The sequence below is a fragment of the Oncorhynchus mykiss genome, chromosome 18 (genome assembly GCF_013265735.2).
Source record: "Oncorhynchus mykiss isolate Arlee chromosome 18, USDA_OmykA_1.1, whole genome shotgun sequence".
NCBI lineage: Eukaryota > Metazoa > Chordata > Actinopteri > Salmoniformes > Salmonidae > Oncorhynchus > Oncorhynchus mykiss.
The window spans coordinates 34,178,777-34,192,085 of NC_048582.1; the positions used below are offsets into that span (position 1 = coordinate 34,178,777).

General features: G+C 40.7%; 1 protein-coding gene across 2 annotated transcripts; it reads right to left on the reverse strand.

Moving 5' to 3' along the window:
- Positions 1 to 256: 256 nt before the first annotated feature.
- On the reverse strand, positions 257 to 5,115 carry gdf6b (growth differentiation factor 6b). 2 transcript variants are annotated; one of them, XR_005037435.1, is made up of 3 exons: positions 4,439 to 5,115; positions 1,876 to 4,037; positions 257 to 1,796 (listed from the first exon to the last, which is right to left on the reverse strand). XR_005037435.1 is itself a non-coding variant. In XM_021571709.2 (2 exons), the coding sequence occupies exons 1-2, from the start codon at positions 4,791 to 4,793 to the stop codon at positions 3,139 to 3,141; spliced, it is 1,254 nt and encodes a 417-aa protein (XP_021427384.2). In that variant the 5' UTR covers positions 4,794 to 5,115; the 3' UTR covers positions 257 to 3,138. The 2 variants fall into 2 exon arrangements, 1 of the variants encoding a protein (XP_021427384.2); XM_021571709.2 differs by having other exon boundaries at positions 257 to 4,037.
- Positions 5,116 to 13,309: the final 8,194 nt, after the last annotated feature.

The window sequence follows — 13,309 nt, forward strand, 5'->3', positions numbered from 1 at the left end:
GGCCAATTATCTACAAATTCTATCTTTTGGGAGGGCAGAAAACAGTTTTCAACCAGCGATTGAGTTGTGAGACTTTGCTGTAGAGCTCATCACTCCCCCTAACTGGGTAAAGAGTGCGAAAAAAGCGGGAGACAGGCAGACAGGCAGGGAGACAGACAGACAGGTTATTGGTGCTACGTTGAAACAGCAGGCCCAGGGAGGATGAAGACAGAGTGAAGGCACACAGCAAACCTTTTTGTTAAAAGTTTTACTTGTTTTCACCTGCACACACACTTTTCCACACTTTTATTACCCTCGGGTCCAGTAGACCCAAACACCACATATGTAATATAAATGTGTAAGGGGGTGCACAGTGTGCACTCAATGAACATGTGTTATTTTACATGTTCTTCACAGAAAATGAGTCAAGGCCAATGAGTCTCAGGTTGAAGAAATAACTAATTGTATTACTTTTCTTTTAGTAAACATTGAAAATGGGTCCCACAGACACTAACACCAAAATGAACACCAAAATGAAGAAGCAAGAGATATATTTTTTGTTTGTTTTTACTTTCACTTAGCTAGCAAATGCAGCTAGCTAGTTTAGCCTACTCAAACAGAGAGGGAGGCTATGATTGCTGGCTGGCTATGGCTATCCAACACTGGAACTCTTCCAAGTCAAGGTAAGCTTTTGATTTTATAAATCTATTGCAACTGGGGCTCGCCAGTGTAACCACTAAACTGCTTGCTGACTGTACACTGTACTGCATGATTGTAGCGGGTTTACTAATGTGTTAGTTCTAGTTGCTTCGGCGATGTAGATAGTTTGTGTGTAGCGGTTGGCGGTTATGATATGAAGGTTTGGCTTGTTTTTTTTTGCTTGGTCACAGACAGCTGACGTTTTGTGCATGGAAGTCTACAAGCGAAAGGAAAATGCGAGAAGAGGAGAGCGCACAGATACATGAAGGAATTTTACATTGAGCAAAATTATCCTGCTGTTTGTATGTGGGTGTTACGAAAGTGAACTTTGTTTGCGTGTGATCAAGGGTGTATTCATTCCGCAGATTCTGTTGAAAAACATTTTTGAAACTTAAGCAAACGGAACGAAATGAGGATAAACATTCCTGAGTTTGTCCAATAGAAACTCTTGTTTGCAACTGTCGGACTAATGATCACAACCTTGATCAGCTAGATGCAGGCAAGAGTGTTCAAGGTGGTACTGAATGTGTCACTGTCTGTCTCCTTGATTAATCGACCTGTGCATCTATGTGGTAAATTTCATTCATAGGCTAAATTGTAGCAACCTCATGATGGGTACATGAAAAATGTAAGTATCATAGCCTAAAACTGTTGATGTTACATTGAGCTGGGTGAATGAAATATGAATAACAGTCATCCAATATGCTGTAATAGAAATAAAGCCATGCTCATAAAGAAAATAATCGTCCTCCCTCATCTTAAACGTCACCGACCGCCACTCGACTATAGTGACACTGCACAATCGAGTAACGCAATGATACACATATTTTGGAAAATATAATCAAAATACATAATACAAAAAAGATAATTTAATATACTATTATATAAAACATGTAACCTTAACAGGTAAAAAAAGGAATATATAATTTGGTTGTCATTGAAAATAAGAATTTGTTCTTAACTGAGTTGCCTAGTTAAGGGAAATAAAAAACATTTGTAAATCTGTTTTAAATTTGTTAGAGAATATTAAATAAATTGGTTTTGAGTTCCAGTAGAAAATAGAAAGTAAAATACAAAATCCAACAAAGATGACTCTAAAGTAACACTCTAAAGTAACACTCTAAAGTAACACTCTAAAGTAACACTCTAAAGTAACACTCTAAAGTAACACTCTAAAGTAACACTCTAAAGTAACACGTCTATAAACTATGGAGCAGTATATCATTGCAAAAACACAGGGGTCTTTTTTTCTGACTGGTAATAATTTCCTGTTTTAACAGTTAAGGCTCCCTCATTCTTTGCTTGTTCAAATCTACACCAGAAGTTTTACAAAATACAATCTTTAAAGTTTTGAAATATAAACAAACAGCAACTTTTAAGACTTTCTGAAACCATAATTTATAAGGTCTTCATAGATGCTTTACAAACCCCATACTGTACGTTACCTTTGAAATAGTATGAATTTTCTTATTAATACATACGTTCTGAACCATCTACACATGGTTCATGAAGGCTTTGTTAAGCCTTCAAAGTTGTTGTTCATTTATGGGACCTGAAATACAATCTTGTACAGGACCAAAACATGATAGGTATTAAACCCCGACAGCAAACTCCAACAACAAAAATATAATAACTTATTGATAGAACATAAATTATAATTTCCATGTCAAGTGCTTACATATGGTAATATGAATCTCAGTGCATTACAGGAAAAGGCTCATGGGCATTATTTTATCACCTTGTATCTAACCACAACATGACTACGTCCAAAATGGCACCTAATTCCCTATATATTGTGTGCACTACACTATGTAGCTATGTAGGGAATAGGGTGCCATTTGGAACACAGACTGAGCCCTTGGCTAAGTAGTCTAAGCCTGGGGGCATTTTGGGTGGGAGTGCACTTGAATTACACAGATGTTGCAACTCAATAAGGCTTTACATTCTGAGTAGCACTCAAGCATCCTCTCGAGTCAAAGGCCAAGCCAAGGAGCTATGAAAGGACTTCTGCTGTTTGAATTATGTTTTTACATTGATATGACACATTTTGATTTTCAGTCATTTGCTGGGTGTTTAGAAGTGTCCCTCCCGTTAACTGGTAAATAAAAACACGTAACAGGGTTCAGGGAAGAAGTAGCCTCGCTTACCAGTCTTAAACTGAGAACCAGACCAGGGAAGAAGAAATGAACATGGCTTAGTTTGGGGCAGGTGATTATTAATCCCACCACACCATTTTACAATATTAGACAAGGCGCTCTGGTCCCAAATGACACCCTATTGCCTATATAGTGCTCTACTTTTGACCAGAGCCCTATAGATCAAAAGTAGTGCACTACATAGTGAAAAGGGTGCCATTTGGGATGCAGCCCATCAGGTAGCTTAAAGTATTGCCTTCACACCAGATAGGCCCTGATGATCACATTTCATTCCCACTCAAAACACAGCCTTTCCAAAAAGGCATTACCTACAACCACACGACTCTACCACCATATCCTCATACTGCTTATACACCACATTATTTCCTGAGTCGATGTAGAGAATACTGATAGGGCTGAGTTTGGACGGGGCACAGCAGCTAGGAGGCATGTTGCTGGGGTTCATAGAATTCATAAGGGTCTGTATGATGGCATGGTTTGTGGGCTCTAGATGTGACCTCAGAGGAAAGTCACACACGCCCTCACAGTGGTACGCCTCGTAATCCAGAGGAGCGATGATCCAATCGTCCCAGCCCAGCTCTCTGAAGTTCACATGCAACGGCTTCTTGCTGCATCTCGATTTTGACTTTTTGCCATGCCTCTTCCCATGGCGATTCTTCAATAGCGCCGTCCTGCGTCTCCGGCTGGCTTTGGAATTAGAACGAGGGCCCCTCTCTTTCCCCTTTTCCCCATGGCCAATCAATGTCCTTCCTTCTCTCCTTTCACTGAAAAGGGTCTGTCTCTTCTTGGACCTGGTGAACACCACTAAAATGGCCTTCTTTTGTTGTGAGCGACCATTTCTGTGAAAGCCCAGATGATGCAAGTCAAGCTCCCTCTCAGTGTTGTCCAGCATGGCCTTGACCTCCAGACAGAACTGGCTCCCCTGTGTGAGGTGATCCCTGTCCTTAAATATTTCCCACACATCCAGCACCTCCCATCTGGGCCGATGGGACTCCTGAAGATCCAACGTTCTGGAATCCAGCAGCTGCTGAGAGCGGCAGGAGAGTAGCTGAATGTCCACTGGCTCCATTTCCGACATCCTGAAATTCCCAGACACTTTGGTGTATATCCTCAACTCAGCCCCCAGCACCTCGGCTCTGTCTGAGAGGGTTGAGACGTCAAACAGATACTGCTGTCTTCGCAAAGGGGAGAGTGGGAGGTCATCTGTGAAAGGCATTAAATAATTGCAGTCAGATACTTTTTCGGGGGAGAGCATTCTTTAAAGAAATTACTTTCATGCAATAGGATTTTTTCCCCCTTGTTTATCTTCAGTTTATGAAAATCACACTGACAATTTCAAAACAGTCCACCTATAATATAATAGGCTGTAAATATGAGTATTTTAGCATTAAATGGAGGATTAGTTCAATCTTGTAGATTGATTGTAGATTTGGGATTTTTTTATTCACAAGAGATACAACATGACTGATATATACAGTCAGGAATGTGGCTACGTTACACAAACATTCAACACATTTACTAGGCTACAGCATGGTGAGTGGAGGAGGGAAACATTCCAAATGGAAACTGCTATTTTAAACGTGTCTTCAATGGTTTTTACATACCTTGTCCGATGTCCACAAAACTTGCTATAGTGTTAGCTGCTTTTGACGACCGAAAGAAACTTGCGTTCAGCCCCAATTTTTCGGCTGTAGAGAAAGTCTTGTAAATTGAAAGCATGTAGTCGTGTGGTTCAACTGAATCTTTGAACCCACTCTTGTAATACCGCTCATTTGATGATGATGATGATGATGATGAGTAGATATCTTTGAAATATTTTGCCTCTCGTCCATCAAATACTTTCGGGACCTTGCTGCTCTTTGAGGCAGACGGAAGGAAAACAGTAAATGATTGAAAACATGGTAAATCCCATACACATGTGAGGACCGCGTAAAATGTGGTTATTTGATAGAAATCCATAATTTTCAAGAATAAATAGATTGATAAAAAAAACGTCAGCGAAATGTCAAATATGTGTCAGAGTAGATGCTTAGTATGTGGCGAAGGGACCACGGGCACTATCGAAGCTGGACTTCATCCACATTCAACAAGTGCCGACTTTGCAGTGTGCTCCACACGGGATCGTCAACTGGGCTAAAAGGAGCGCAAAAACACGCCCAGCTTGGAATTCACTCGCTGCTAATAGTGGACCGGCGGGTTCTAACTTATATCATGGTAGGAAAGCAATCAAAGCATCATGTCCTAGTTTACTATCCTGGTAAAGACATGGTCAAATACAAAGACTTCCAGGAGCCTGACACAACAGCCGTCATGTATTTCTTAGCTATCATGTTACCTTCAGCAGGTGTACTTCTTCATATGCATTCGTGTGTTCTATTTACTTCAAATGTTGGCTCTCCTTCCCATGACACAGTTCTTAAACAACACTGGTGAGTTCTGTCGGTTTAAAACATTATTCATTTCAACAGCATTCCTTGTTGAAATTAGGCTACATCTAATATCCAGTCATGATTGTGTCTCTACAGCCATTTCAGCGCATTCCTCAAGAATCGAACTATTACAATTTATGGAGGTTTCCGCCCCCTAGTGAATAAACTACGCAAGCGCTTGGACAGAAAGAAGACGATCGATGATCCTTTCAGCACCATGGATAGCGTCTTATCATAGAACAACATGACAAGCTTTAAAAGAGCAGTGGTGGAACAAGTAGAATCCCAATCGTCATACTTGAGTAAAAGTAAAGATACCTTAATAGAAAAGAGTAGTAGTCTAAAGTTACTTGAGTAAACGTCTAAAAGTATTTGGTTTTCAATATAACTATACTGTCTATACAAAAGTATGTGGACACCCTTTCTAATTAATGGATTTGGCTATTTCAGCCACACCTGTTACTGAAGGGTGTATGCAATGTAAATGTCTAGGAGCAACAATGGATCAGCTGCAAAGTGGTATGCCACACAAGCTCAAAGACCGGTTGCGCCGAGTGCTGAAACACGTAGCGCATAAAAATCGTCTGTCCTCGGTTGTTGCAACACTTACTATCGAGTTCCAAACTGCCTCTGAAAGCAACATCAGCACAAGAACTGTTAGTCGGGGGGTTCTTGAAATGTGTTTCCATGGCGGAGCAGCCTAAGATAACCAAGCGCAATCCCAAGCATCAGCTGGAGTGGTGGAAAGCTCTCTGCCATTGGACTCTGGAGCAGTGGAAACGAGTTCTCTAGAGCAGTGGTTCCCAAACTTTTTATAGTCCCGTACCCCTTCAAACATTCAACCTCCAGCTGCTACCCCCTCTAGCACCAGGGTCAGCGCACTTTCAAATGTTGTTTTTTGCCATCATTGTAAGCCTGCCACACACACACTATACGATACATTTATTAAACATAAGAATGAGTGTGAGTTTTTATCACAACCCGGCTCGTGGGAAGTGACAAAGAGCTCTTATAGGACCAGGGCACAAATAATAATATAATAATAATCAATAATTTTGTTCTTTATTTAGCCACCTTACATATAAAACCTTATTTGTTCATCAAAAATTGTGAATAACTCACCACGGGTTAATGAGAAGGGTGTGCTTGAAAGGATGCACATAACTCTGCAATTTTGGGTTGTATTGGAGAGAATCCCAGTCTTAAATAATTGTCCACACACAGTCTGTGCCTGTACTTAGTTTTCATGCTAGTGAGGGCTGAGAATCCACTCTCACATAGGTACATGGTTACAAAGGGCCTCAGTGTCTTAACAGCATGATTTGCCAAGGCAAGAAACTCAGTAATCTGGCAGTGGCTTCTGATTCAATTCAATTTTCACAGAACCGCTTGTTGCAATTTTGATGAGGCTCTCTTGCTCAGATAACATGTCAATACTTTGCCCCTTGATAACCAGCTCACTTCTGTATTTTGTAAAAGTATTACATGGTCGCTGCCCATATCATTGCATAATGCAGAAAATACACAAGAGTTCAAGGGCCTTGCTTTAACAAAGTTAACCATTTTCACTGTAGTGTCCAAATGTCTTTCTGCTTGCATGTGCTATACCACTCCACTATGTCTCCATGTCATGGCTTGTGCGCCATCAGTACAGATACCAACACATCTTGACCACCAAAGTACATTTGATGTCACAAAGCTGTCCAGTACTTTAAAAATATTCTCTCATGTTGTTCTGGTTTCCAGTGGTTTGCAGAAGAGGATGTCTACCTTAATTGACCCCCAATAAACATAATGGACATATACCAGGAGCTGTGCCAGGCCATGTCTGTTGACTCATCCAGTTCTAACGCATATAATTCAATGGCTTGTATGCGAAGCAGTAATTGTTTCAAAACATCTCCTGCCATGTCACTGACACGTTGTGAAACATTGTTGTTTGATGAAGGCATTGTCTGTATAGTACTTTTGGCCTTTTCCCCCAGCATTGTCCCAACCATATCCGCGGTAGCAGGAAGTATTAAGTCCTCCATAATAGTATGGGGCTTGCCTGTCCTAGCCACTCGGTAGCTCACAATATAAGACGCTTCTAGCCACTTCTTATGAATGGTATCTGTTGCTTTTACACGTCTTACTACTCGAAAGTCACCTTTATTCTCTATCAAAAAACTCTGTGGATTATTTTTCAAATATTTTTGTTTCGTTTCTAAATGTCTGCGCAAGAGTGAAGGTTACCCGCGAGAGAGTAACAGTTAATGTGATTGGATGTAAAGGATTTGACTAGGCTACCTGTATTTGACATTGTGTTATTTCGCTGAACACTAGATGGTTTAATTTTATTTTTGGCAGTGAAATGAGGCTACTCAGGTGAGAAAAAAAACTCACCCAAATGTATAGCCCTGTTGGAAAATACAAATGTAGTGTTTGAAAATGTTAAGAAAATATAAATATTTTTTAAAATGTGAATCACATTTTTATTTGGCATACCCTCGACGGCATTGCCCAGTTTGGGAATACCTACCTCTAGAGTGATGAATCCGTCCGACAGACAAACCTGGGTTTGGCGGATGCCAGGAGAACACTACCCGCCCAAATGCATAGGTGCCAACTGTAAAGTTTGGTGGACGAGGAATACTTTTCACAGTTTAGCTAGGTCCCTTAGTTCTAGTGAAGGAAATCTTAACACTACAACATACAATGACATTCTAGACGATTCTGTGCTTTCAACTTTGTGGAAACAGTTTGGGGAATACCCTTTCCTGTTTCAGTATAACAATGCCCCCGTGCACAAAGCGAGGTTCACACAGAAATGCTTTGTCGAGATCAGTGTGGAAGACTGGCCTGTGCAGATTCTTGACCTCAACCCCATCGAACACCTTTGAGATGAATTGGAACGCTGACTGCGTGTAACGTTTCTTCTCTTCGTCTGAGGAGGAGTAGGAAGGATCGGGCCAATATGCAGCGTGGTAAGTGTCCATGTTATTTTATTAGAACAGAACACACAAAACAAAATAACAACGTGAATGAAAGAAACTAAACAGTCCTGTCAGGTGAAACAACACACTAAACAGAAAATAACTGTTCTCAATCAGAGACAACGATTGCCAGCTGCCTCTGATTGGGAACCATACCAGGCCAAATCGAAATAGAAAACATAGAACAAAAACATAGAATGCCCACCCCAACTCACGCCCTGACCAAACTAAAAAAGAGACATAAAAAAGGAACTAAGGTCAGGACGTGACACTGCGAGACAGACCTAATCACCAAAAATCAGTGCCCGACTTCACTAATGCCCTTGTGGCTGAATGGAAGCAAGTCACTGCAGCAATGTTCCAGCATCTAGTGGAAAGCTTTCCCAGAAGAGTGGAGGCTGTTATTGCAGCAAAGGGAGAGCCAACTCCATATTAATGCCCATTATTTTGTAATGTTCGGCGAGCAGGTGTCCACATACTCTTGGTCATGTAATGTACTTAAGTATCAAAAGAAAATGTAATTGCTAAAATATACTCAAAAGTAAAAGTATAAATCATTTAAAATCCCTTATATTAAGCAAACAAGATGGTACCATTTTCTTGTTTTTCATTTATTTACCGATAGCCAGGGGCATGCTCCAGCACTCAGACATAATTTACAAATGAAGCATGTGTGTTTAGTGAGTCTGCCAGATCAGCGGCAGTAGGGATGACCAGGGATATTCTCTTGATAAGTGCCTGAATTGGACCATTTTTCTGTCCTAAGCATCTGAAAATGTAACAACTACATTTTGGTGTCAGGGAAAATGTATGGATTAAAAAGTACATTATTTTCTTTAGGAATGTAGTGAAGTAAAAGTGAAAGTTGTCAAATATAAATAGTTAAGTACAGATACATCAAAAACAACTTAAGTAGTATTTTTACATTTTACCTAAGTACCACTGCAAAAAAAGTATACCAGTATGTTGATCCCAAAAACTGAGCAAAACCAGCATTTTTATAGAAACATAATTCAACAATCACCAAACATAACACAGCAGGATAGTTGAAGTTATACATTCATCAACAGATGCTCCAAATCTGTCTGTTTTCTGGTTTGTTATTGTAAAAATATACAGTATATGTGCACTACCGGTCAAATGTTTTAGAACATCTTCTCAATCAAAGGTTTTTCTTTATTTCTACTATTTTCTACATTGTAGAATAATAGTGAAGACATCAAAACTATGAATTAACACATATGGAATCATGCAGTAAACAAGAAAGTGTTAAACAAATCAAAATATATTTTATATTTGAGATTCTTCAAATAGCCACCCTTTGCCTTGATGACAGCTCTGCACACTCTTGGCATTCTGTCAACCTGCTTCACCTGGAATGCTTTTCCAAAAGTCTTGAAGGAGTTCCCACATATGCTTACAATTGACAGTTATTTGTATCATTGCCATTTGTAATAAGTGGTGAAGCACACCCTTTCAAATTGTGAAGAACCCATTGCCCTACATGACTACAATGGAGTGAATATTGAGTGTTCTTTAATAATTTGCTGAGAGGGCATGCCACTGGTGAGTATGGCCATATCTGTGAAGTTAGCCCAGTAGCATGGTGGTGTTTCCCTCCAGTCCAGTTGCCTCCATGCCAGTAAAGTATTTCAGTGTTGCTGTGACGGTGAGGGACGTCACTCCCACTGAGACACAGTTACCATGGAGACAGATGTTACAGTCCCTACAGAGAATACTAGGAAGGCCATAAAGATCATCAATATTCCTGGTCATAATGTTGGTAAGTTGACATTGCTCTTATTTCCAATAGTTCTTCCCGGCTGTATGTAATAAGACTTAAGATTTCCTGCGGTAACAATGTATGAAGTAATACATAAAAAAAACTAAATACTGCATAGTTTCCTAAGAACTCGAAGTGACCATCTCTGTCGGCGCCATGCTTTCAACATATTCTTATTCCATCCCTTTAATTAGATTTATGTGTATTAGGTAGTTGTTGTGGAATTCTTAGATTACCTGTTAGATATTACTGCACTGTCGGAACTGGAAAAACAAGCATCTATTCATTTTTTAAACAGGTAAGTTGACTGAGAACACATTCTCATTTACAGTAACGGCCTGGGGAATAGTTACAGGGGAGAGGGGGGGATGAATGAGCCAATTATAAGCTGGGTAAGATTAGGTGACTGTGATGGTATGAGGGCCAGATTAGGAATTTAGCCAGGACACCGGGGTTAACGGTGTCTTACGATAAGTGCCATGGGATCTTTAGTGACCACAGAGAGTCAGGACAACCGTTTAACATCCCATCCGAAAGACGGCACCCTACACCGGACAATGTCCCCAATCACTGTCCTGGGGCATTGTTTTTAATTTTTATACCAGAGGAAAGGGTGCCTCCAATACCACTTCCAACAGTATCTGGTCTCCCATGCAGGGACTGACCATGACCAACTCTTCTTATCTTCAGAAGCAAGCCAGCAGGGTGGTATATGCAGGGTGGTATGCTGCTGGCATTTCGCTACACTCGTAAAAGCTGTGACAAAGGCCGTGAGGCCGATACGTAAGCTTATTAAAGATCAGCGATACTATCAAGAGCAGTGTGCGGATTCCTTTTTCTTTCATCTTGTTCAACTATTACCATGCACCTGTAAAAAGATTGCTCAGATGTGCGAGTGCCTTTTGAATTTTGAGTTACACTCGTAATAACATCTGCTAACCATGTGTATGTGACCAATATGTGACCAATTTGATTTGACTGTGTGACCGGGGGCGTCTCTTCCTCTGCTTGGAGCCGCTATCCTCCGATCTTAGTAATATGGATCATGTTGGTGGGAACCTTGAGGAACAGGGCCAGATTCTGCACCATGCCGTCTCCGTAGAAACTCATCCACCGTCATGGCGGGCAGCAAAAATGCGATGAAGAGAAGGGGGGCGGTACGGACCTCAATGGGGTTGGAGCCTGGCACCAGCACGTGCAGCATCTTGTAGTCAGAGTCAAAGAAGTTGATGCCCAGCGTGGAGTTCAGCTTTCGAACACATTTTCCTGGGGTTATAAGAGAGAGAGAGAGAGGCAGTTATGCAGAAGAACAGCTCCTGACTTTTTCTAACTTTCTGGTTGTTAAGAGTGAGATTAACAAGATTAAATTAGCAAAAAATACATAGGTAATCAAATTGTACAACTGAAGACCAACACAGGAGGAAAATATTGACAGAATGTGAGTTAAAAGAGCTATCTTAATCATGCTAGCTAGCTAAATTCAAATTTGTCAGTTAGCTTACTGGCTAGATCCAAGTGTTTACTGGTGGTAACCTTCGAAACATGGCCACTGATGCAGTGCTAGCAACACCAGTAACAGCAGAGACTGATAGACTGCCCCTCTTTTTTTGAATTTCCAGCAGAAATCAAATCAGAGAAGAGGAGAATCAATTTTAAACATAGAATTCAAACTGGAAACTTTCTTTGCTGACTGCTCCCACAACAGGACTGTTTACAAACCTGTTATTTTACACACTACTGTAACCAGGCATTTCAGCTACACAACAAATAAAGGCATCTGCAAGTGAAGGCAAATACACATTTTTGAGGACAGTGAAAAGGACCAGTAAAACAGGTTTCTGGCGGTAAACGTGTACCAGAACGGCACTGTCATGGTCCAGGGCAGTGAGGCTGCACTCAGCTCTTTTGTGCAGGACTTACCCACCCAGGGAGAGATAGCGGAAACCAAAAAGGACAAGGACAGCACAACCAACCTCTCCCTCACCTCAGGCACTGCAACAACAGTAGCTCAGGCCCAGATCCACGCAACAGGCCTATCCTCCCCCTGCCTGCCTTTTACCACCAGAGCCAAGATCACACCACCATCAGCCTGCTGAGAGACAGGCTGGCTCCGTTAGAGGTATGGGTTACTGAGCTAAAGGAGCATTCTCCCAGCTACACCACCTCCATCCCAGACACAGAGCTTCTACAGGACCAGATCAACCAGTATAAGGAACCAGCTGAAGAACTCTGTCCAAGAGCTGAGAGAGAGCCTTACCACAGTGCTTGAGCAGGTAAAGGCCACCATGAGGAGAGAGCTAGTGCAGGTAAAGGAGGAGGTGGCAAAGGAGTTGCCTGTCATGAAGAAGGTGCTGCAGCACTGACTGTAGAGACTCCTAGAGAGAAGCTGCAACTACAAAAACTCTTCAAAATTGGTAAATCTCATATTTGGTTGAAACTGAAAAAATGATATATTCAGGCAATCGGCAAAAGAAGCACAAGTGAAATGTATAAAAAAACGAACCACAAAAGACCACAGATGACAACTGGTTTGATGCAGATTGTAAAAGTACAAGGAAAAAACTTAGAACTCTGTCAAGCCGAAAGCAGAGAGACCCAAAATAATGGTGAATTACACCTTCATGACTCTGAGACTTTAAAACTCTATAAAAGTACACAGAACCAAAAAAGCACAGTACAACAGCAAGCAGCTGACACTAATAGAGGAGTACATAAACACAAACAACTTCTGGCAAAATTGAAAACAAAAAACGAAATAACCGAAACTAGAGGAATTAGCGATACAAAATGGTGGCATATGGATGACCCATTTTAAAACACTCTACAACACCATTCAAATTGATGCAAACGCAGAACAATGCCAAATTCATTAGAAGTTCAATGGATTAGAAAAAGTTATAAAGTACAATCAAAAATCCACCGGACTCCCCAATTACTGACCAGGAGCTTTATAAGAAACTTCAGGCCCTCAAATTTTAAAAAGCATGTGGACCTAATGGCATCCTAAATGAGATGCTCAAATTCACTAGTGCAACATTTCAATTACCTATATTAAAAAGGTTTAATTTATTTCCAACATGTAGGTTATTTCCCTGACATCTATAATGAAGGACTCCAATCTTTAAGAACAGAGTCAAATTTGACCCTAACAACAGAGGCATTTGTTTGAACAGTAACCTGGGGAAGATTTTCCATAGTATTATCAATGTAAGAGGTCTAAACTTTCTTAATTAATAAGCAGAATGTCTTTAGTAAAAGCCAAATTGGATTCATACCAAAACATCGCAC